The sequence below is a fragment of the Peromyscus maniculatus genome, chromosome 14, assembly GCF_049852395.1.
Source record: "Peromyscus maniculatus bairdii isolate BWxNUB_F1_BW_parent chromosome 14, HU_Pman_BW_mat_3.1, whole genome shotgun sequence".
Taxonomy (NCBI): domain Eukaryota; kingdom Metazoa; phylum Chordata; class Mammalia; order Rodentia; family Cricetidae; genus Peromyscus; species Peromyscus maniculatus.
Window position 1 is genome coordinate 1,268,393 of NC_134865.1, and position 25,168 is coordinate 1,293,560.

Consider the following 25,168-nt stretch of genomic DNA (forward strand, 5'->3'; position numbering starts at 1 on the left):
TGGAAGGATGGCTAAGAGGTTAAAAGCGCTGTCTACTATTCCAGAATACCAGGGCTTAACTCTCAGCACCCACATGGGAGCTTACAACTGTTTCAGGGGTTCTGATGAAATGTTTCTTTAAAATCCTCTTTTGAAAAACATCCATTTTGGACTGGAGAGATAGCTCAGTGTTTAAGAGCACAGACTGCTCTTCCAGAGGACCAGGGTTCAATTCCCATTATCTACATGGCAGCTCACAACTGTCTATAATTACAGTTCCAGGGGCTCTGACACCTTCACACAGACATACATGCAGGGAAAACACCAATGTACATAAAATAAGGATAAATAAGTCATTAAAAATGTTCCAGCTCCAGGGGTTCAGATGCCCTTTTCTGGCTTCCATGGGCACTACACACATGTGGCACACAGACACACATGCAGGCAGGCATTCATATATATAAAATACAAATAAATAAATCTTTAAATAGGCAGGCAGTGGTGGAGCATGCCTTTAATCTCAGCACTTGGGAGGTAGAGCCAGAAGGATCTCTGTGAGTTCGAGGCCAGGACAGGCACCAAAACTACACAGAGAAACCCTGTCTTTAAAAACCAAATAAATAAATAAATAAATAAATAAATAAATAAATAAATAAATAAATAAATAAATCTTTAAATAGTCAACCCCTGTATACATTTTAAAGTTGGTTTACGTATATATTTTTAGAAATACAGCTTATGAAAAATATGGTACGTACAGCAACAATTTGCAATGTATAGCCATTTTCCCAATATTTCAAAAAGGAGTCAAAGTTTATTGATGCTATATACATGCATGAAATTGTCAAAAGACAAATACAAAATTGAGACAGTTCTTTGGGGTATACAGCTGGGACTGCTTTCTGAGTATGAGCTCCATGGTCTGCTTAAGGGCACAGAAGTAACTAAGAATGATGTAATACAGAGGGCTTGTCTTTCCTTGTGTACATGCATGCTTGTAATGCACAGACTATTTCTAGACCTCACTATCAGAAAGGCTGGCAGACTCTAGAAAGGGGAATGGAAGAACTAGACTAGCGGAGACTGATGGCACTGTGAACTTCATTTCTGCCGTGTATGAACCTGATTCAAGAATAAAAGTACAGAACAGTTCAACAAATTACTCCCATTAACCACTGAGCTCAACTCCAAAATCATGTACTCCCCCCATGGCAGGGCACCAAATGCCCCAAGAACATGAGGAGGAACCCCCCTCCCAACATCTATCCCTTCTATTTCCAGCTGACGAGTGTTTAGTGTTTCACAGAAAACTCATTTCTCACTTGTGCTCAGGCTAAAGAAGGTTGATTTCATACAATTAGAGAACGAACTGGTGCTTGCCAGAGGCGAAGAAGGGTAGGGATGAAGAGGATGCAGATTCTGGACAAAGGATGCCAGCACAGTCAGGGGTGTGTTCTAATGTGCTGCGGCACAGCAGGGCAACTGTAACACAATTTGCTGCATACTTTATGAAGAACCAAAGAGGAGTTAAGGCTCCTAACAGAGAAATGATAACTGTTTAAGGAAATGGAAATGCTAAGTATCTTGATTACACATTTGTATGAGTGTATGTAATTATCACACAGCGCCCCATCCATCTGTATAACTTTATGTATCAATTAAAAATGGTGAAAATCGGGGTTGGGGACTTAGCTCAGCGGTAGAGCGCTTGCCTAGCAAGTACAAGGCCCTGGGTTCGGTCCTCGGCTTTGAAAAAAAAAATGGTGAAAATCAGTGCTGGAGAGGCTCAGCGGTTAAGAGTGCCTATCCTTATAGAAGACCCGGGTTTGGTTCCCAGCACCAAATGAGTCACAAACATCTGTAACTCCAGTTCCAGGGGATCCAATGCCACCTTCTGACTTCTATGAGCACCAGGCACACATGTGATGGTGCATCTGTACATGCACATAAAGTTTAAGCATCTAGGAAAGAATTTAAAAATGGTAAAAGTTAAAAATAAATCAATGTGCTCAGTCTTTCAAAAAAAATGAAAAGGAAATATAAGTTATTGCAACTTCAAAGGAGTATAAAGGGATTTTCTACTCTTCCAGGGATGCCTCCACATGGACCCTGCTGAGAGGCTGACATGTGAACAGCTGTTGCAGCATCCATATTTTGACAGCCTTCGAGAAGTTGGGGAGTTGACAAGGCAACATGACAAGTCAGTGAGGAAGACCCTGAGACAGAGTCGGAAGCACCTGACCGGGGTAAAACTGGCACACTGCTTTACAGAAACATCCAAGGTTACAGTTTCAAATGATCTCACGCCTGTTGCCTGGTACTGAGTTGGAATCTAGGTTGAGTGACAGGTATGGCTTGAGCCCCAGCAGCCTCAGTCCAGAAGTAGGAGACAGGTCATCTGAAATATCAACCAGGGCCTCAGAGACTTGCTTCTGAAGGCCCTTTCCTGAATCCTAAAGCTGTCTTTGCCAGGCTGTTCCTGATGCTCCCTAGGAGCCGAGCTGTCTGATGTACAGGAACGCGGGCTGCAGGCGGGTACATCCCTGTGTGTTCAGCCGAACATGTCTCTTATACTTTGGAGAACGAAATCAGACCTTTGACATACTACCTCCAGTGTCAACATTGCAGGTTTCTCCAAAAATGGAATTGTTTTCCTTTCTGGTCCTTTGTCAGAGCTGGTGAAGAGAAACACAGCAACAAGGGCCTACTGGATACCTGCAGGATAGCACATTTAATCACAGGACAGGATCCAGCTGCACACATGAATCAGTGAGAAATCCCAACCAGCGTAAAGTGGTTACATTGCCTCAAATTAAATGGCAAAAATCTGTGACAATCTAGAATCCAGTTGAACCATAGCTGAGGTGGGTTGGCTGTTCTTGATCACTTTTGGATCCGTGTAGTAGATTCACAAGCTTCAAATTACCTTGCCTTAGTGTCTTAGTTATCTTCTGTTGCTCTGATGAAACATCATGACCAAGACAATTTGAAAAAGAAGGCATTCAGGTGGGGGCTTGCTTGGAGTTTCAGAGGGTGGGTCCATAACCGGCATGGCTGGAAGCATGGCAGCAGGCAGGCAGGCAGGCAGGCATGACGCTGGAGCCGTAGCTGAGAGCTTACATACTATCCACAGGAAGCAGAGAGAGAGAGAGAGTTGGGGGGGAGAGACTGACCTAGGTTTCTGAAACCTCAAAGCCCACCCCCAGTGATACATTTCTTCCAAAGGCCACACCTCCTAATCCTTCCCCAAACAGTTCTAGAAACTAGGAACCAAGCATTCAAAATAATAAGGGCCATTCTTGTTCAAACCACCACATTTAATCTATTCTCTGTAGGCCCCACTTCCTCAAATATATACCTGATTGGTGTGTGTGTGTGTGTGTGTGTGTGTGTGTGTGTGTGTGTGTGTGTGTGTAGGGGGGGTGTGGGTGGGTGAGTGGGTGGTTTGGGAAGGGAAGAGATAGAGCTATTATTAGGAATAATAGCTTTCTCAATGTCAAGGCTCTGAGGTAGACCATGGTTACAAAACTAAGAGATGATATTATTCTCTATCATATATGGCCCAGTGAGTAAATCAGGCCAGAAGTCCTCTCTCTCTTTCCTCCTTGAGTTATCTGCATTTCACTGATACTTTGTGTTCAAGAGCAAAGAGACCTCCCGAAATATTTCTATTGTAAGGAATAAAGAACCTCACTGTTTGGTGTATTGAAGTCCTAGAGGGCTGTTTTATTTAAAAGAACTAAGTGTATCTTTGTTCCAGATACATAAGGCTACATGGTACAGTTAAAAAATATATAGGCCTGTTCTTATTTTCATTTGACATTGATATTTGTTGTTGTTGTTGAAGCTTGAAGGAGGATGGATGTGTTGTCTTTTTAATTAGAGGAGTAAGTGGGCAGTGCACCCAAGTGGTCTGCACATCTGTTTTCTCTACTGGACAGGGCCTTGGCTTACATGATATTCTCAAACACTGTGAATCTCTTTTGTTCTCCAATAATGCAGATATCACCTGCTCTTCCATAGTCTTTAAATTCTCTTTGTGTGTGTGTGTGTGTGTGTGTGTGTGTGTGTGTGTGTGTGTGTGTATGTTTGGTGCTGGGGCCCCTCACATGTAAGCAACAAGTTATTACTGAGATACACCTCCAGTCCTGTGTTTTTCCTTTTTAAGGTGGGTTCTGTGTGTTTGTGCATGGTGGTGGGAACTTAACCCAAGATCTTGGTTGCTTTTGTGTTTTTGCTCTGTTCTGAGGCAGGTCTCCTTATGTAACCCAGGCTGGTCCATTGTGACCTTACTGCTTCAGCTCCCTGAGTGCTGGAATTACATTTTGTGCCAACATACCTGGCTTGGGCTGCTTTGAAAATATAAATCAAACCTTTGAAAGAAAAGGAAAATCCAAATTGAAACACTTCTCCCCCTCTCCGGTTCTGGATTTCATAAGAGAAAGATTATTTCTGTACCTCCAAAGCTCTTTCTTTTGTGATGTATTCTAAATAGTAATGAAACCCCCTGCATGGCCTAGTTTTGAACCTGACTTTGTGTTTTGTTTTCAGTTGCAGTACCTACCTCAGCTAACTAGCAGCAGCATCCTCCCAGCCTTGGACAATAAGAAGTACCAGTGTAGTACCAAGAAATTTAACTACCATTTTCCAAATATTTAAGGAGCAGACAGAGTGATGAAGAACCAATAATTTGAAGAAAAAAAAATGTCGACATTTGATTCCTGTAGTGACCACATATCAAGAGAAAACACAGACAGGAGAAGCTGGAGGCCGCTTGGCAAGATATGAAGAGAAATTCCAGATCCAGACTCCCATGCTTGGTGGAGCTGTCCAGAGAAGAGAGCAAAAGCTTGGGGTTTCACCGTTTGCTTATCTAAGCAGCGGAGCTTGAAGACTGAACATGAACGGTGTCTACTGCCCGTAGCCGCAACAGATGATGTCGAAAGGACTTCTGCTTCAGTTTGCCATATGCCACGTGGGGAAAGCGGATTATGAAATGTCCACATGCGTTTCTTTAGATCTGTCTTGCCTTGAGTCCTATCTCTACTGTTGTTTTCAAATCATATTTAAGTATGATTTTAGTCCCTGAAGTCAGAATGTCTGTGATTCTATTTCCTATTTGCTCTTTCTTGATTTTTCTGTTTGAAGACATGTTTTAGGATATCTAATTTGATAGAAATATCTCGTCTTAAAACTTTGTAGGTTTTATGCTTGTATAACCAATGAGATACTTATACATCTCTTGCATTTACTTTTATCTTTATCCTAAGAAAGGATGCATCAGAAAGGGATAGATAGAACAAGACTCACAGGCCTCACAGAAAGAACCTGTCAGCCAGAAAATAATTATCACTCTGTTTTTCAGCTCACCCTCACACCTGAAGGCTGTTCTATAAGCAGAACTCACATGATCTGGATTTAGACATAACTGCTTGTGGACTTTAATGTGAATCAGGAAACACGCAGATTGCTAATTGATATTCTCTCCTTAAAGTATCTCTTATTACATTATATATATCATGTCCATGTATATGTCTGTGAATACACACACTCACACACATGTACACATATGTATGTGTACATACCATGCTAATGAATAGAGTACAACAAACGAGGAAGTGGTAAAACGAACACAGGGGATTTCTAAACAGTGAGACTTAAAATTAAAATGACCTTCGACTCGGTTTATTGTTGCGGATAGCCAAGCTTTTCTTCGCTGCCCCCTGGACACGGGCATGTAAGCCCGTCTCAGTTTCTCTCTGTCATTTCCGGTTGGTGCTCCTGGTTCACAGGAGTTCTCAGACATGCATTTCAAAGCTCTATTTTCCTGCACCTTTACAACATTTCTGCTGCACTCTCATTTTTCTTCCTGGGTTAATTTCATGACATCACTTAGCCCCGCTCACTTCCTGCTACGCAGTTTACTTAATTCTGTTCAATAACCTTGGCTACTCCAAGGCAAATTAAGGCTTCCTAAGTATATGAAGCTTCTTCCATAGACCTGACGGTGGGTTAAATAACAGCCCCGGTGTTATTCAATTCCTCTTAAATAGCCATGTTAAATGACAAGGAAGGGTATCAACTTCTGTGAATAGTTAAAATTGCCTCCCCCAACCCTCTTCTTAAATCAATAAACATGTATTTGAAGGAAGCAAATGATGGTAACTGCCTCATTTCTCCAGTAGTTTCACAGGAAACTGTAGACTAGAAAAGTCTCTCCAGATGAAGTCATGACGGATTAGCTGTTGGGCCACACAGTACCGAAACAGACCTGAGTAAAGGGCTTGCCTTTCTTTGGTGCAGTCTATTACATTTATGCCTACGCTCAGTGGAAATTTGAGCAAACCTGCAAACCTCCTCTCCCACGTGGAATCAGCACACACCACATGAGACCATTCTACATGTCTTCTACCTTGTCTTTGTTTTTATTTACTATTTTCTGACTTGCAAATGACAGTGATATATGTATTTTGCATTTTCCCATGAATTAGGGTGTTTTTTTTTTATAAGCAGAGTTCTAAAACCAGCTGGAGTTCCCTTTTCCGCCTGAGAGCTGCACTGCAGGTCATTCCTAGTCAAATTCATATTCAGCAACCTGATAACCAACCATGTATACAGAGACCTACATATGAATCAGCATAGAACAAACAATGATGGAATTACAGCTATTTCAGGTAAAAAATTAAAGACTAGTTTTTATCCCCTTATGACATTCTTTATTAGTGTTTTCTAGATATAAAATTCATTTTCATGTTTATATTTTTATGTCCCTTGAGTTCATAGGAGGTAGCATTCAAAATATTTGAGGGACAGCAACATTTAGCTTTTAATCAGCACACTAACATTCTGTTTGAAGTAGATAGGGAGTAAGGACAGCCTGGTTCCTGCTTTGTTTTACCAGCAAAACTAGTTGGGTATAGACGAGAACCTGTGTTCAGTTCTATCCAGCAGTCGCCCAAGCTTAGAAGTAGGATGAATTAACCAGCACTCTTCATTCCGAGAAAGGGTATTTTTAAAGAGTATGTCCTATTAGGAACACAGAAATGCAGGAGCTTGAGCAACGTGTGCAAATCCCGGGAAGTAATACAGCGTGCTGTTCTCAACACCACCCACAATTGTGCACAGCCAACTCCATCACTGAATCTGTAACTGAGCTTTCAGTTCTTCATAATCGGGTTTTTTTTTTTTTTTTTTTGGTTTTTCGAGACGGGGGTTTCTCTGTGTAGCTTTGCGCCTTTCCTGGAACTCACTTGGTAGCCCAGGCTGGCCTCGAACTCACAGAGATCCGCCTGCCTCTGCCTCCCGAGTGCTGGGATTAAAGGCGTGCGCCACCACCGCCCGGCCATAATCGGGTATTTACAGCAACATGCCTCAGGGCCTTTAAAGATATAAATTATTGTAATACAAAAAAGAATATTTGCGATGCAGTTTAGAGATCTCTATGTCAATATCTACACCAAGCAATACATACAGTATACATGCCAATGAGGAAGACATTAGAATTAAAATGTTATGTCATATTTTTAAAAGTGATTCAATGTACATAATTTCTCACTTCCAACTAAGTAACTTTAGTGAGTCACTTTTAAATATTATTCCCTACTTCTCCATTATTAAAACACCTCCTTAGTTCTATTGGTGATTATGTAGTATGTGTAGCTATTTAGTATGAGCAATTTCAAGTGACCCTTTGTACTGAAATCAGACACGTATTTTACTTCAGGTTTAATTTTAGTTCTAGAGAAGGTAGTGCTGTTTGAAAGACTTGGACAAGATTTTCTTTATCTTTGACTCCAGGAAGATCACTTAAGTACAAATACCTGAGGTTCCTGCAAACAGAGAAAAAAACAAAGTCACTTGAGTGTGGCCTTTTATGGCTGTAAAAATGAATTCAATTTATATGATGTTCAGGAAAAGTAACATGTAGAAGGTATTTACATCACCACATACCTTCCAAATGGCTTTTAGAGCAATAGTATTGGAAGGCTACTTTAAATGAAACTCATGCGAGACTTTAAAATTATCATTTTCCTTATTTCATTGACATTTCTGAGTCTTTTTATTCCTATACACATACAAAACAGCTACCCTTTGTACATAAATATTAATAATAACACAAACAAACACCACCTGAAGTTCTTAAAGGTACTTAAGTTTCTGTAAGAGGAAGAAGCCTTGAAGCAGCCAGATAAAGCAGCTAGTTAAGAGATAAACGGTTTAGTCCTTTGGTTCCAGTGTTTCAAACATCTCAAACTGCCTGCGATCTGAGATTACTGTTTCATATTCTGATTATCTACCTCATCAAGTTCTGGCTTTGACCACTTACCTAAAATGTCGCAAAGCAATGATGCCGTTGTCTGTGACATTCCCACAGGCGATGATCTCCATTTCCAACAGACTTTTCCGTAATTTTTCAAGTTGACTAAGCCTCTGCAAACAGCTATCTTCAACATAATGACACTTGCATAGTATGATTTTTTCAACATGCTCTAGGCCCTCTGGGGGGGGGAAACGTACAGTTTGAGAATCCGTTTTACTATTACCATGACTAACAGTCCTTGGTTCACAGACAAGACTGTCCTGGCTTTGACCATTCTATGGAAACCCTGTTGACCATATGACATATTCCTTACACAGCGTGGGCTGGTGCAAGGGCCACTCTGAAGTCATATGCGCAGGTATTGGAAGAAAGAAATTCCCACATGAGCAGAAGCTGTCTGGATATATTAGTGTTATGTTGCTGAGGGGCTCACAAAGACATGAGTTTGACTAAGATAGTCTGACCAAATCAAACAAGCTTTGAATTTTAAGTGAACAAAAGAACACAGAGAGATGCTCATAAGGGAGGAAGGTGCATATCACATGATCTCTATTCATTTTGAAGATAAATATCTAACACAGGAATAAACAATCCATTTTACTGAAATACATGACCATGACTGTAACAGTGAGCAAACTGTAACAAAACATTCATTGTAAATCACCTGCATGCCCTAAAAGCGAATGGCTGGGACTTACCCATGTGATCCAGTCCAACATCCATGATACAAGAATCGGTGGCATCAATTGCTTGAATCTTGTATCTGCCCTCAGAGCTTCCTGGGATGTGGTTGTAATCCTGTAGCCACTTCTGGTGGCCACGGTAGCGTACTTTGGCCCCACACCGAAGTAGCCACTCAGATGCTGCCCTGTCAGGGCCAACATCCCTGATGCGTTCATAGTCTACTCTGTTGACAAGAAAACAGAGGTAGTTCTCGTCCCTTGCCACTAGTTTCTTAGTTGTGTTCACCAATATAAAGACGGACCAGAAATCAATTTTTATTTCAAATGACCGAGGAGTAAATGTATTAATGGGAACTACAAAAAAAAAAAAAAAAAACAACAACAACAACAACAAAAAACAAAAAACAACAACAAAAAAAACCTGTGGCTCTCTTGAGCGCTTTTGCTTACTTTTTCCTTTTTCTTTCTTTCTTTCTTTTCTTTTTTTTTTTTTTTTTGGTTTAGTTTTACTCTCTGGAAGCTCTAACAAGATATAGCAATATAATTACCAACGTTTTGGAGGCAGAGTCTCACTGTGCCAGCCAGGCTAGCCTTGAACTCATGATCTTTTCCCCTTTGCCTGCTCAGTGGAGAGATTACAGATATGTGCTCTCATACCGGACATGGTGGGATTTAATTTATTGTTTTGGTTCTAGGGCTTAAAGCCAGGTCTTCCCTATGTTAGGCAAGCATTCAAATGTGTCATGGAGCTTGTGATAGAAGATCCCTATCACAATATAGTGACTATCTGGGGACCAGTTTTCCTTACTGATAAAACATTAACAAGAAGCCAGGTATGGTGGCGCACTTTTAATCCCAGGAGAGGCAGCTGGATCTCTATGAGTTTGAAGCTAGCCCAGTCTACATATTGAGTTCCAGGACAGCCAGAGCTACATAGAGACTCTGTCTTAAACAAACAAACAAACAAACTATTAAAAAGGGAATAATTTTGAAACCATTTTCAAATTAGCCTCTCTGTGCTATTTACTAATTTCTGCAATGCCCTTTCCTTTGCAGTCACATGGTGAGGTTAAGCAATGAGTTTGTCATACCTGTTTCAATACAGTACTTCTGAGTATGCCACATACTAAGTTTTTGTTTTTTATTTATTCTAATTTATTTAAATTTTTCTCTATGTAGTCCTGAGTGTTCTGGAACTCACTTATGTAGACCAGGCTGCCCTTGACTTCACAGAGATTCTCCTGTCTCTGTCTCTCAAGTGCTTGGATTAAAAGTGTGAGCCACCACATCTGGCTACACTAAGGTGTTTTTTTTTTTTTTTTTTTTTTTGGTTTTTCGAGACAGGGTTTCTCTGTGTAGCTTTTGTGCCTTTCCTGGAACTCACTCTGTAGACCAGGTTGGCTTCGAACTCACAGAGATCTGCCTGGCTCTGCCTCCCGAGTGCTGGGATAAAAGGCATGTTTTTTTTTTTTTTCCTGGTTTTTCGAGACAGGGTTTCTCTGTGTAGCTTTGCGCCTTTCCTGGGACTCACTTGGTAGTCCAGGCTGGCCTCGAACTCACAGAGATCCACCTGGCTCTGCCTCCCGAGTGCTGGGATTAAAGGCGTGCGCCACCACCGCCCGGCAAAAGGCATGTTTTTAAACACCAGAGTTCTCCTAGTAGGACTCAAAATGCTAATAACATTCCTTAAGAAGAAAGAGAATGAGCTATTTCAAAGTTACATATACTGTTGAGTATAAAAAAGAATAAAAATTTGTTTTAGATCATTTGAAGGGCATCAACAGAAATAAGAATAAAATAAGAAAAAACCCACTTGGGAATGGAGAGATGGCTTACTGGGTAAGAGCACTTATTGCTCTTATAGAGGACCTGGGTTCAGTTCCCAGCACCTACATGGCGGCTCACAACTATCTGCAGCTCCAGTTCCAGGAAATGATACCCTTCTAACCTCTGTGGGCACCAGGCACACATGTGATGCACCTTCTATACATGCAGCCAACACACATACTCATAAAGTAAAAATGAAAAAATCTTAAAAAATAAAAATACACTAATATTCTGTATCCCAGACAAGCAATTTAATATTTTATAAGGTACTTTTCTGTTTATGTTTTATTGTTTATAAAAAAAATTAGGATCATACTATGCATATTGTTCAAAAGAAAAATAATTTGAAACACAAGAAATAACCAATTAGCCAAAGAGCAATTTAGAACCTGTCCAGTTATAAAAATCCCCACATTTCTTCACTTAATTAGAGTCACTTACTTGTTAAACACTGTATTTAACCATTCCCAGAAGTATCTGGAGTCACATGACCGTGGGCTTTTCTTTAAGCTGCAGAGCTGCCTCGAAATTTTTCCAAACATCATCATTTGATCTAGACACACAAAACAGACCCCCATGAACTCATCAACCAGAGCCCCACATCATTTGATCTAGACACACAAAACAGACCCCCATGAACTCATCAGCCAGAGTCCCATACATCTAGTAACTATCCCACAGCTTCAGTGTCAATCCTTGTACCGATAGTTCATGTTATTGACCAGCCACTCCTGTCTCCAATTCTTGGGTTTTGTTTGTTTCTTATTTACTCAAAATGAGAGGTTGGGACTAGATGATGTCTAAGGTCCCTTCTATCTTAAATTTCATTGTTTGAACCTTAATTGTCTGCAGTGTTGCCCCTTAATGTTTATTTTTTTTATATAACTATAGATTTGCTCAAACCAGCTCCACTTCCAATATACATTTCAAAAACAAAATGACAAACTACAGTCCCGTAAGGAACAATGTGACACGGTGACAGTGTTTCCATCCAAGCAGGGAAAGGAAAATAAAAGCAGGTCTATTTAGGATAAAGACACAAGTGGGTCGCCAGAGCACACACAAACCTACATCAGGCAGCTGAGAAGTCTGGGCAAGCAATTTCACTTCTCTGACCCTGGATTTTCTCATTTGTGAAAAGAGATGATTTGTTCAGATGATTTCCAGCCATGAGCTGAGAAAATAATTCCTGATTAAGTCTCAGTTTATCTCAGTTCAGGTTCTCTAGCAGTGGGCCAGGTGTGAGGGTTAGGGTTGCAAGAAAAGTAAAATGTGGTCTCTGTCCTTGGGGAAATTATAAGTTAGTCCAGGATGGAGTGGCCCGAGTCACCAAGTAGTTAAAATAAATGACAAGACTTGATACAAGCCTTGAAAGAGCTAAAATATGGATAGAGATGATTCAACAGACAAAAAAGCCAGGTAAGTTATGACAGATTATAAGCCAAGGCAGGAAAGTAAGGCATATTGTAGGTCGGTTTGGTTTGTCCACGAAGGTCAAGAAGAGAAGAGTCTGCTCCACCAGGTCATAGCTCAGGCCGCAGCCAGGCTCTCTGGACCACGTTCTGCAGACAGCAGGGAGTCACTGAGATACCAGAACAGAGAACTGGCTTCGTTGAAGCTGTGCTCTGGGAAATTCACTCAGACAGCAGCATCAAGACCACAGCTCAAGTCAGATATGGTGACCTGGTCCTATAATCCTAGCTACTTCGGAGGCTGAGGCAGGAGGCTCACTTTAGCACAGGAACTGGAGGCTAACCCAAACAATATGGCTACAGTCTGTTTCAAAATAAATAAATAAGTCAGAATGGTACAGAAATAGCTAGCAAGGGCTGTATAGGAAAAGGCTTAGCCACAGAAGGATAGAATGGTAGAGCTAAGATTCCATATGGCTCAGTAAGGGACATTTAGAAATAAGAGCTAGAAGACCTGAAGATGATACTAAGCCTTGGTCCTGGATCACTGGCAGGATGGTGATGTCATTATCAGAAGCCAATAACAAGGATGGTGCACTGAGTAAAGTGCTTGTCCACAAGCGTGAGGACCTGAGTTCGGACCCCCAGCAGTCATGTAAAAAGCCTATTTGGCAGCATGCACCTATAATCCCAGTGGTGGGAGAGTAGACATAGAAAGATCCCTCACTGGCCAGCCAGTCTAGCCTAATTGGCGAGCTCCAGATTCAGTGTGAGAACCTCTAAGAAATAAGGTAGAAATGTAACAGGGCCTCAGAACTTAGCACAACTGACCCCATGATGGAAATACCACTCAGGCCATAATACTCAGCACACAGACAGCACCACTAGCCAAAATGAAAACAAAGACCCAATCCATCAGAATTCACAGTTGGTAAATACACCAACCTTGCTTTTTGGCTTCTGTCATCCCACTTCTGGCTAACTGTTGTTTTTAACTGAAGTATGTCAATAAAGGATATGGTTTTTGTGCTTAAAAGCTCACCCTGAGAAAGCCTTGGGGCTACACTGGGATCCTGAATATTCAGTGTAGTCACCAGTTAGCTAATAAAGACTTTCTATTGGCTTAAACCCATGTGTCTAGTGGATAGCCCACAACAGAAAGAGACTGAGGACATTCAATGTTGACCCTGACCTCCACATGCAAACACACACATGTGAGCACAAACAGACACACACACATCACACATACACACCGCTATAAGTAAACAGTGGGTCAGGGTTGTGGGCTCACTTCTTTTTCCTTTTAGCTTTTCCTAGTCTAAATAGGAAGTGTTGGCAGGACTCCTAAGGGAAGATGGCCAACATCATCATTGGAATCAGAGTCACAAAGTGTAAGAGCTGGAAGGAACTTAGGTCAGCTACATGAAACCTCTCCTTTAGAGATGAGGAAACTGAAGCCTTGATATTAAGTAACATGCTGACACTCTAAATCCTTTCTGGAACAAGGTGGGGCATTAATAAATGCATGGCTCTAAAGGAACTTGCTCAATGTTTCAGAGCTAATTCGTGTCAGTGTTGCATTTGAACCTAGTGCTCTTCCCTACCAGTCGGGGCCCTGGATGATTCTAGAACTCAAAAGGGAGAAGACGACTTAAAAAGTGCCTGAGTGGGAAGCATGTGAAAGCTGAGGAAACAGTGGGATGTTGAGGCCTGATAACAGAATCTGGGGTCCACCTGCTCTTCTCACGCCTCTCCTTCCTCCTCTGGTCTTCCCCAACCCCTCCTTTTTGATGGAATCTGGGGCCCACCTGCTCTTCTCACACCTCCCCTTCCTCCTCTGGTCTTCCCCAACCCTCCTTTTTTGACAGTTGTTGGGAATTGATCACAGGGCTGAGTACCTGTTAGGCAAGTACTCAACTATTCAACTGATGGTACCTCTCAGACTCCATCTTTATCTCCATCTTTCTACCAAGGCTGTCGTCATCACCACCAATCTGCCTCCACCACATCGGCAGTCTCAGCCTTGCCAGACTTTTGTTAAAGCTCTCTCCACCTATGTCCACCCGGACAACTCCTTTGTTGCCAATTTCACTTACAAATCTATGCTTTTTCATCCTCTACCCAGGCTGTTCCCTCTATTAATTCCACCCCCAATTTCATCTGTCAAAAGCTTATCCAACTTCTCATTTAAATGAGTGAATCCCACCTAGTCATTCATTCATTCATTCATTCATTCATTCATAAATGCTCACTGAATGTTTGCTATACTTAGTACAAACCAATGGTGAGACAAAGCAGCAGCAAGAGAAGTACAAAGAAAGACCCCCATCCTGTCCTCGTAGACTCCATGGTCTAATGGAGAAGACAGACGACAGGGAAACACAAGCACTAGCCAATGTGGTACTTGGAGGCACGGACGGTGCGTGAAAGCCTAAAAGGGTGAGGAAGGATTCATACTAGAGATTTTTTCTTAGCTGAGTCTTAAACAGTGATTAAGAGTTTTCAAGCAGTCTGTGCTGACTCCTTTAATCCCAGCACTTGGGAGGCAGAGGCAGATCTCCGTGAGTTCAAGGCCAGCCTGGTCTACCTAGTAAGCTCCACCCAGGACTACACAGTGAGACCCTGTCTCACAAACTAAAAGAGTTTTCAGTGAAGAAGATTAGGCAGGGAGAGGAGCAGGCAGGGCTAAAAGAGGAACAAGGACTACTTATTTCCATTTTTTCAACATGATGCAAAAGTTTACCGGTATCTGTTGATGAGCACTCTTCAGTGGCCAGCTACCCATGTGAAACAGTCAGGCCAGAGATTCTGTCACTCAGCAAATGGAAGAGCACTCCGAGCCCTCAATACTTCTGCTGGAGTCATTTTGGTTCATTTTTTAATCCAGCTTAAATAAAAGTAAGGCCAGCTTTATTTCAGCTATGATTTATAAAAACATTAGCTGTTATCCTTATACCGAGTTATAGTAAAAATTGAATTTATATGTAGAAATAAAGACTTAAAATTTGGTGAGTTTTTACATTTTCAACTTCAGCTTTGCTGACTGACTTCTGAGAACACTTCCTGCTTGAAACCAGGCAGCAACAGTTGGGATGCTTTCTACATGGAAAGAGGAGACCTCTGGTGGTGAGCTGGTATATGTGATGCCGGAAAGTTAAACCGGTGAAACGCAGGTAAGAAAACTGGTGTTGCTGTATGACTGATGCAATAAATAATTGAGAAATTTAAATTATAAAAAGGAAACACACTTCTGTTTACTATCAGAAGCAGCCCTAATTTTATAACAGTGTTTCTAAAACACACACACACACACACACACACACACACACACACACACACACACACAGTTTTCTAAGTAGATTTGATAGCACTTCTTCATTTGCATAAAGTGAGTATTTTAAAGGTGGAGTTTTTGATTATTATATTAAATGCATTCCTGAATAGGCTATCAATTGATGGCTAGTTTGTTGGCCAAAGAGTGAATTAGTTCTTGACAGTGGTAGTGTGGAGACAGGGGTGGAGCATCAGAATGGGTAAGTTTCCCTTAAACACAACTCTATTCCACCGTAAACTAACTACTCATAGTTGACTACTTGGGGTCTGAATTAAGTGAAACTGACGGAGTAATTTGTTAGGAGGTAGAAGCAAAGGTCCTCCAACCATTCTTGGGGCATCACATGATATTCACCAAACTAACTCTTTATAGGCTCTTGCTGAGGAGCGAGGGGTCAGTATATTACAGAGTATATGAATGAAAGGTAAATTCTTATTTGAAATGACTGAAACAAACTATTGTGTAGATCTTCAAATAAGGCAAGCAGAGAATAGCTTGTATATTCTTTCATCCTCCTAAAGTAAGTGGCACGTGCTCAAAATCACAAACTAGTTAAAATATAAACAAAGGAAGACAAAAGGTCTGACTACAGGCCAGGTGGCCCACAGACATCTAATCACAGCCCACCCCCTCTATAACTGTGTATTCAATGAAGTATTAAATCACCACTGTCCTTTTGTCTTGACTTTCTTTCTCCAGGACCTGGAACTACAGGTCTTGTTCATCCTCATGCTCTACCTCCAAGCTGTCCCCCAGCAAATCAAATGTGCCTTCCACAAACCAAGTCATCCCTACTATGCATGGATCAGAATGGTTAAGACAAAACAGTAGCGGCATCTAAGGCTGCTGACAATGAGGAGAAACTGGACCACTCAAACCCGGGTACAGTTACTTTGGAAATCATTTGGTGGTTATTTAGACAAACTTTTAAATATGACTTAGCACGCAGACTCTTGAGCATTTATCCTAGAGAAAACAGGTTTGTACAAAAAGCTGCACAACAATGTTCACAATATTTATGATGCAAAAACTGCAGACATCTCAGGAATGGTTGGCTACAATGCTTAGTATAGACATTACTGAAAACTACTCAGGATTACAAGGAATGCACCACAAGGAACAATGTGGATGACTGTCAAAGGATTATATGTAAGGCCAATCCCAAAGCTTGTGTACTATATAGTTACACTTGCACAGCCTTTTATTAAAGGTTTATTATTTTTATGTATTTGTGTGTGCCTGAAGAGGCCAGAACATGAGATCTTCTGCAACTGCAGTCATAGGTGGCCATGGGCCTCCGATGTAGGTGTTGGTAACAGAATCCTGGTCCTCTGCAAGAGCAGTGTAATAACTATTCTTGGTTGTCAATTTGACTACAACTGAAATTAACTGAAACCCAAACAGCTGGGCACACCTGTGAAAGATTTTTCTTATTTAGATCATCTGAAATGTGAAGACTAATTTCTAATACAGATCTTTTGCTGTGGGAAGATCCACCTTTAATCTGGGCCACACCTTCTTGTGGCAGCCTACGTAAGGACATGAAAGAAGGAAGTTCTCTGCCTGCTTGCTCTCTCTCTCACTAGCAAGTCCATTCCTTCACTGGCATTAGTGTCTACTTCTTCAGGATTCTGGCATATACTGAAGCCCAGCTGAGACATCCAGCCTTGTGGACTAAACAGCTACTGGATTCTTGGACCTTCCATTGGTAGACAGCCCTTGCTGGATTAGCTGGACCACAGCCTTTATGCTATTCTAATAATCCCCCCATGCATATATATTCATTTAATAAGTTCTGTTCTTCTACAGAACCCTGACTAATACAAGCAGTAAGTGCTTTTAAGTATCAAGCTATCTTAAAATGACAAAATTATGGAAAGGAAGAATAACAGGAGAGTTACCAGGGGAAGTTGTGGTCAAAAAGGATGTCTGGAAGGATCCTTGTGATACAATTGTTATCTTGATTATGATGCTGGGCATAAACCTCTACATCAGTGATGATAATTTATAGAACTACACACAGAAATGTAACACTGGGGACATCTGAGGGACTATGTCAATTGCCAGTATGATACTGTACTACAGCTTACAAGATTTTATCACTGGGGGAGATGGACAAAATGAAGTGATGGCTAATCCTAGTTGTCCACTTGATTGCATCTGACCCTAAAGCCCAAGTTCCTGGACACTCTAGTGAGGAGCGATTTCCTTTGGATTATTTGAAGCAGGAAGACCCACTCTAAATCTGGGCTTTATCTTCTTGTGGCAGCTCACAAAAAAGGACATAGAAGGAAACTTTGTTTTTTGCCTTCTTTCCCTCACTCTTGATAGCAAGTTCATCTATCTTGAAGGACATTCACACACACACACACACACACACACACACACACACACACACACACACACACACACAATTTGTTCTGTTTCTTTAGAGAGCACTGACTAATACAGATTGTGATACCATGAGTGGTTCTAGAGAAATGGAATCATAAGGATGAGTTTTTCTAGTAGGCTTGTGGTTTCTGGAGCTGGCTTTCCAACTTGCCAAAACGTATAGTAACTGAAGGTTTTCCTAGTAGCATGCAAAATGCTCCAAGTCTAAGGTGTGAGCCATTTAAAGAACTTACTGAGATAAAAGCATTTGATGATTCTGATTCACCTCTTATGAAGAGCAAGGAATTTAGTGACTCTCTACATTAAAAAAAAAAAAAAGACAATTTGCAAAAAAAGAGAAAGAAAATGACAATGCTGGCTGGTCACTTTTGGTATCTCTGGAGAATGTTGTAGAATATTATTTTAAGATGTGTTACATTTGTTGCCTGTCTAAAACACCCAATGGTCTAATAAAGAGCTGAATGGCCAATACTGAGGCAGGAGAAAGGATAGGCGGAGCTGGCAGGCAAAGAGAATAAACAGAAGGAGAAATCTGAGAAGAAAAGAAGAGAAAGCAAGAGAATAAGGAGAGGAGGATGCTAGGGGCCAGCCACCCAGCTAGCCAAGGAGTAAGAGTGAAAGTAAGATATACAGAAGTAAGAAACAGAAAAGCCCAGGGGCAAACGACAGACAGGATAATTTAAAGATAAGGAAAGCTGGCTAGAAATAAGCCAAGCTAAGGCCAGGCATTTATAAGCAAGAAAAAGCCTCTGTGTGATTTATTTGGGAACCGGGTGGCAGACCCCCCAAAAAGCCAAAAGAGTAAAAAACAACCAACGACAGGAGAAGAATGAGCTCAGTGACAGAACTGATGAGATGCACACAAGCAATCTAAAACTTCTAAGTGTACACTGGAGGAGAAGCGAGCTCAAGTGGCTGAAAATCAAATACAAATCCTCAGTATAAAACTGGCGGAATTACAGTGAAAATTCCAATCCCTGCCTCAAGAGGTGTGGCAATTAAAGTAAGACACTGATTGGTAGGCGTGGGATCCTGTACCTTTGGAAGGAAATGGGTGGAAGGATTCTTATGAGGCTAAGAACTTTGAACCTCAGACTCTGAAGGGTTTGTGTCAATGAGGAAGAAGTTTCTCTACCCTTGGTAGAGAATGCATCCCTACCCCAATCCCCCGCAGGACTGCCCTCTCTACCCATGTCTGAGGGAATAAACCCTCCATTTGTCTGCTGAACTGGCAGTGGCCTTTTCTGAAGGAGATGCCAAGCAAGACAACATAGATGTCCCTCAGTGCTCACCAACAGTTCCCTCGGTACCTATAACCAGATGCAAGGCTAAGCGGGCTCCTTGGGGTGAGAAAGAAAGTGCAGGCCTTGAGGAAGTGTGCTATACCCCTAAAGAGCTTAATAAGTTTGCCAATTCATTCAGCAAAAACTTGGGGAAATTATATGGGAATGAATTTTTAAAATATGGGACAATGGTGGGAGGAACCTAAAACTGGATCAGTATGAGTTTATAAATATGGAGCCACTGAGTGAAGATTCTAGGTTTAATGTGGAAGTTCACACAGCTTAAAGAACTGTCTTAAGTTTAACTGGTTGGCTGGAGAGCTTGTCAAAAGATGGCCTATAGAAAAGGAGCTGCAGACATCTGACATTCTTTGGCTTTATGTTGACGAAGGGATTCTAAGGCTCAGGGGAACTGGAATGCTGGAATGGGTACATGTAAAACCCAGTTCACTACAATGGGAGGGTCCAGAAGACATGCCCTTCAATAATCCTATGAAACTGAAAATGATGGGCATGGCACCAGCACATTGAAGAGCTTTGTTCTTCTTGCTCTTCTCCTTGTGCCAGACACTGCTGCTCAACTGAAGTAAATGCGATAGGTTTGAGTCCTGGATTAGCAGAGGTCACGTGGCAGCATTAATCACCAAAGGTAAAATGAGTATAGTTACTGTAATGGACAGCAGAGGCCTGACCCCTAGGGACCTTTGGCACTGGCAAGAAGTCTAAGTTTTCCTTTGACCTACATAATCAGAAAAACTCCAGAAAGAAAGGCAGGACACACTGTAGCACAGCAACAGGGACTCTGGGCACCAACCAATCTCCAGACTCTGTCCAGTGTAGAGATCCAGAACTCCCGAAAGGAAGGCCAGGTCTCCCCGAGAAAGGACCTTGACCCCAAACTGGACCTTTTAAAGTTCTGAAAATGTTAAAGTCTGAAGGAGTCTTTTCTAAGTTTATTTATTAAAGTCCCCTCCTCCCACAAGCAAAGGGATGGAAGGTGGGTATAACGGTCCCCACTTGATAGAAGGAAAGATGAGCTTAGCATCCCACATGCTTTTGTGGCCCACATGCACAGTAATGGTTAAACCGGTGCTGTGTGGTCCCTTGTTGCCTGGGTGAAGGTCCAGATTCTTTTCACTCATCCCCAGAGCCAGCTGGAAATGGATTAATGCAAGAGTTATGGAAATGGGTATGGCTATCACTGTCCCAGGGAAAGGGCTTGCTCTTGATCCAGAGATGGGGTAAGCAACCAACTTGAGTCTCTAGTGCTCTTCATGTTGCAACTTCAGGAAAACGTTGAGCATCTTCCTCACTCCCATCCTGGGCAGTGCTAAGAAGTAGGTGAGGGCCTTCCACATCTGAGCTGAACTCACATTGCAGGGGGCTCCACTCGACATGGGCTGTCCTACCCCTTGGCAGGTCTGGCCCAGCAGCAGAGACACCAGGATGCCACACTGCTGTAGCTGACACCATCTCGTATCTACTGACTGTGGGACTTTTAAAGTTATTCTTAGGGGCTAGAAAGATGGTTCTGCAATTAAGAGCACTGCAGTAGAATATTATAGTAGTAGAATATTATTTTAAGGTGTGTTACTTTTGTTTATGTTGCATTAGTTTAACTCTGTGAACCTGTGGTTTGTGCCTGTGTAAAACATCTGATGGTCTAATAAGAGAATGGGAAAAGCCCAGAGGCAAAAGGTAGATGGGATGGATAATTTATGAAAAGCTGACTAGAAACTAAGCCAAGCTAAGGCTGGGCATTCATAAGTAAGAAAAAGCCTCTGTGTGCAATTTATTTGGGAGCTGGGTGGCAGGCCCCCCAAAAGAGCCCAAAAACTCCAACAAAAGTTGCTCTTTCAGAGAATTCATGTTTGATTCCTAGAACCCATATGGCAGCTTATGAGCACTTAAAACTCAGTTCCAGGAGATCCAATGCCCTCTTCTGGCCTCCATAGGCACTAGGCACACACATGGTATACAAACATACATGCAGGCAAAACACTCACACACATGAAAGTTATACATTCTGTATTGTGGTATTAATAGTAATGGCTAGAGAGATGGCTCAGAGGTTAAGAGCACTGGCTGCTCTTCCAAAGGTCCTGAGTTCAATTCCCAGCAACCATATGGTGACACATAACCATCTACAATGAGATCTGATGCCCTCTTCTGGCCTGCGGGCAAACATGCAAACAGAACATTGTATACATAATAAATAAATAAATCTTTTTTTAAAAAGTAACATGGTATCTTGGGAACAAACAAGAACGGAAAGTTTATGGTTTAATAGTGATGTGTTTGTGTCAAGTTGACAAGAGGCCATTGTCTTAGTTTTTGGTCAAATTGACACTCTAGAGTCATCCGGGGAGAGGTAATTTCAATTAAGAAAATTTCTCCATATGACGGAGTGTGGGGCATTTTCTTGATTGATGATTTGGAAGGGCCAAGCCCACTGTATGTGGTACCACCCCTGGGTAGGTGGTCTTGAGGTATACAAGAAACCAAACTGAGCAAACCAGTAAGCAGCACTCCTCCATGGCCGTGGCTTCAGTTCCTGCTGACATCCCTTCACGATGCACTATAAGCTGTGAGATGAAATAAATCCTTTCCTTCTAAGTTTCTTTTGGTCGTGGTATTTATCACAGCAATAAAAAGCAAAGTAGGACACATGGGCTCTCTATTAGTTCTTACAACTGCATGAGAACCTACAATCACCATAAAATAGTACACGGAATTTAAAATACAACTGTGGTGTTTTGAAAGAAAAGGGCCCTCTAAGGGAGTGGAGTGTGTCACTGTGGAGGTGGGATTTGAGGTTTCATAAAAGCTCAAGAAACGAACCAGTGTCTCAGTCGACTTCCTGCTGCCTGCATATCAAGATGCAGCCAGCACCATGTCTGTCTGTCTGCCATCATGATCCCAGTTATGATGACAATGGACTGAACTTCTGAAAATATAAGCCACCTCAATTAGATGTTTCCCTTCATAAGAGTTGCGGTGGTCATGGTGTCTCTTCACAGCAATACAAAACCCTAACTACAACAGATGTTGGTACTAGGAGTGGGGTATTGGTGTCAAAGGCCTGACCAGGTTTTTATTTGGAGGAATTTGGACTTTGGAACTTTGGGTTATGAAAGCAGTGAATGCTTTAAGCACTGCTTAATGGGCCATACTAGTAGGAGCATGGGAGACAGTGGTGCTAAGAGTGATTTGAACTGTGGGGGGCTGGCTCAAGAAGTTTCAGAGAAGAATTTTAGTTTGTTGTCTAGAGATCATTCTTGTGATATTTTGGCGGAGAAAGTGGCTGTTTTTTGCCCTTGTCTAAAAAGTTTGCCTGAGGCCACAGTAACGAGTTTTGGATCAATTCTTTTGGCAGAGAAAAATCTCAAAACAGCCTAGTATAGACTCCGTGATGTGGTTATTAGTGGTAGCTCTAATAAAGATTTATAATGAAAAGGAGAAAGCTGAGCAGGGTCAATTACAAAATATAAATTTAAGGTGAAAAGGAACACCAAAAGGTGGTATGGAATTAAGTCCTGTGTTCTAGGAGATAAATAGATTAAGAAATGGAATATAGGGAGTGGTGACCTCAGGGCAAGATCCCACCCAGCTAATTTTCCAACTTGTGAAAAGGAACTAAAGAAAAGCTTAGAACCTTCAATCCCAGCACTCAGAAGACAGAAGCTTTTGAATCTTTGAGTTTGAGGCCAGCCTGGTCTACAGCATAAATTCCAAAACAGCCAAGCTTAGGTAGTGAAGGAAAGAAAGTTGGTGAAGATATAATTGAATGAGGGAGCCATGATCCAGCCCCAGCAAGCAATGAACTTGGCAGCTTTGGTGACATGGTTCTGGCTTTAGAGTCAAGGACAGAAGAAAGGCATTATGGAACCTTCCTCCAAGACTAAGGAAAGACACTGAGGCCAGGCATGTGTCAGGGGTGTCTCTGAAGGGAGGACTAGAGAGGCCACCAGGCGAAGTTGCGCAGAGCCAAAAGGAGTTGGAAATCTGAAGAGCACTTTGACAACAGACATAGAGATGCAGATTTTGGGGTCTGCCTAGCTGACTTTTGGTCTTGCTTTGGTCCAGTATTTCCTCACCATGCTCCCTTCCCTATGTTCTGGAATGGTAATGTATATCCTGTACCATTTTATATTGGAAGTATGTGATCTGCTTTTTGATTTTGATTTTACAGGTGATTACAGTTAAGAGATTGCATGAATCTCAAAAGTGACTTTGAACTTTAGACTTCTAAATATGTTTATAAACTGTTATAGACTATGGAGACTTTTGAAGTTAAAATGAGTGCATTTTTGCATCATGATATGGCTACAAGTCTTGGGGGCCAGGGAGTGGACTATGGTGGTTTGAAAGAAAATGGTTTTCAAAGGGAGTGGCATTATTAGGAAGTGTGGCCTTGTTGGTGTAGATGTGGTCTTCTTGGAGGAAGTGTGTCACTGTAGAGGTGGAATTTGAGGTTTCATAAAAGCTCAAGAAACTGCTCAGCGTCTCAGTCTACTTCCTGTTGCCTGTATATCAAGATGCAGCCAGCACCATGTCTTCCTGCATGCACCATGCTCCTGGCTATGATGATGATAATGGACTAGCCCTCTGAAAATGTAAGCCACCTCAATTAAATGTTTTCCTTTATAAGAGTTGTGGTGGTCATGGTGTCTCTTCACAGCAACAGAAACCCTAACTAAGACACCCAACTATCAATGCTATTCACCTGTGATGAACTAAACAGGGAACACTGTTTCCTCCCTACCAATGAGACAAAATGTCTAGTACTGCTCATGAGATACATCATTCAAGCATAATAAAAAGCTGATGCTTTGCTGAGTTCAATGTTTGATGAATATTCTCATATACATTATTATCTGCTCAATAGCAACAACAGAAGACTGTGTGAGGCAGGGGTGATAAGATTTCCCTGAGCTTGCACCACTTACTGGCTGGAACCAAACCAAGTCCTTCCGGCAATAGTTCTATCATTCTTTCTTGGTCCTGTGAAGCTGTTCTAACCCTAAAAACAAAGAACTGCCATCAAGCAGAGAATGGGAATTACACTGGTATGGTGACAAAGAATCGCACATTTTTACAGAGTTATAAGGTCCTTAGGTGATTACATAGGTCTCAGTAGAGGAAACACAGTAAAGTGACCTGCTCCGTGAGTTCTAACACATAAACATTTATCTTGGTCCAGTGATTAAGACAGGGTTGGGACTGGAGAGAAGGATCCGTGATTAAGATTGCTAACTAGTCTTGCCTGAGGAACTCGGTTTGGTTCCCAGCACCCACATGGTGGCTTACAATCACCCAGCACTTCCAGTTCCAGGGGATCCTTGATTCCCTTTTCTGGTCTCTGCGGGCTCCTGCGCACACGTGCTGCACATAAACCCACGCAGGCACTTTCACACACATACTCACAAATAAGTCAATCTTTAAAAAATTAAAATAAAAAAAAAACACTAAATGATGAGAGGGACCGAGCGGTCTACTTTCACCCAGCGCCTAGCTCAGCGCCCAATATTTACAAGCTGAGTCAGTAGTCGCATGAACGACACCATCGGAAGCCCCACGAAGGGCCCAGAAGCCTCCGACGTGGTGGTGACCGAGAGCGGCAGGAGGTGGCTTCTCAGCTGCCAGTCCCCGGCTCCGGGGCCAGGGCGTCGCCAACCGACCAGGGGGCCATTGCCGAAGGAGAGGCCGCGGGAGCCAGAGGTCCCCCCGCCACGCACGGCCTCCTCTGGCAGCCCAGCGCAGGGGTCGGGTCGAGCCAGCGCTCGCCCAAGGCCCGGGAGAGCGGCTCCACCACCCGGTACCCGCCTGCGCCCTCGCTTCTCTACTCACGACGCGCAGCGTACCTGCGTCTGGCCGGCCCTTCGCCCTCTGGCTTTTCCCTCCGCCGCGCCCGCCCATTGGCCAGCCGCGGCCAC

The 25,168-nt window shown here is 42.2% G+C and overlaps 2 protein-coding genes across 9 annotated transcripts in view; one reads left to right on the top strand and one right to left on the bottom strand.

The window, feature by feature from the left end:
• Positions 1-6,685, top strand: part of Cdkl1 (cyclin dependent kinase like 1) — a 44,138-nt gene extending 37,453 nt beyond the window's left edge. For 2 of the 3 annotated variants that reach the window (XM_076550555.1, XM_076550556.1), the window contains exons 9-10: positions 2,070-2,225; positions 4,531-6,685. In XM_076550555.1, the coding sequence (XP_076406670.1) occupies positions 2,070-2,225; positions 4,531-4,638 (264 nt within the window). In that variant the 3' untranslated portion in view covers positions 4,639-6,685. Of the gene's footprint in view, positions 1-2,069; positions 2,262-4,530 lie in introns of all 3 variants that reach the window. The other variant, XM_076550554.1, reaches the window with a different exon arrangement.
• Positions 6,686-7,689: 1,004 nt separating this feature from the next.
• Positions 7,690-25,163, bottom strand: Dmac2l (distal membrane arm assembly component 2 like). Of its 6 annotated transcripts, none has more exons than XM_006985440.4 (5): positions 25,083-25,163; positions 11,251-11,362; positions 8,998-9,206; positions 8,306-8,477; positions 7,690-7,808 (listed from the first exon to the last, which is right to left on the bottom strand). In XM_006985440.4, exons 2-5 carry the CDS (start codon positions 11,355-11,357, stop codon positions 7,694-7,696), a joined length of 603 nt encoding a protein of 200 aa, XP_006985502.1. In that variant the 5' UTR covers positions 11,358-11,362; positions 25,083-25,163; the 3' UTR covers positions 7,690-7,693. The 6 variants fall into 6 exon arrangements, with proteins under 6 accessions (XP_006985502.1, XP_015859384.2, XP_042116481.1 ...); XM_016003898.3 differs by having other exon boundaries at positions 25,097-25,151; XM_042260547.2 differs by lacking the exon at positions 25,083-25,163 and adding an exon at positions 24,767-24,956.
• Positions 25,164-25,168: the final 5 nt, after the last annotated feature.

What these genes read in the sequence shown, in the direction of transcription:
- Dmac2l (XM_076550557.1), bottom strand. Translation starts at nt 19,747, where the DNA reads ATGCCCATCATTTTCAGTTTCATAGGATTATTGAAGGGCATGTCTTCT. An exon ending in TGTTGGACTGGATCACATGG is followed by an intron (nt 8,478 to 8,997) that starts GTAAGTCCCAGC and finishes TCCCCCCCCCAG; the next exon opens with AGGGCCTAGAGCATGTTGAA. An exon ending in ATTGCTTTGCGACATTTTAG is followed by an intron (nt 7,809 to 8,305) that starts GTAAGTGGTCAA and finishes CTCTGTTTGCAG; the next exon opens with GAACCTCAGGTATTTGTACT.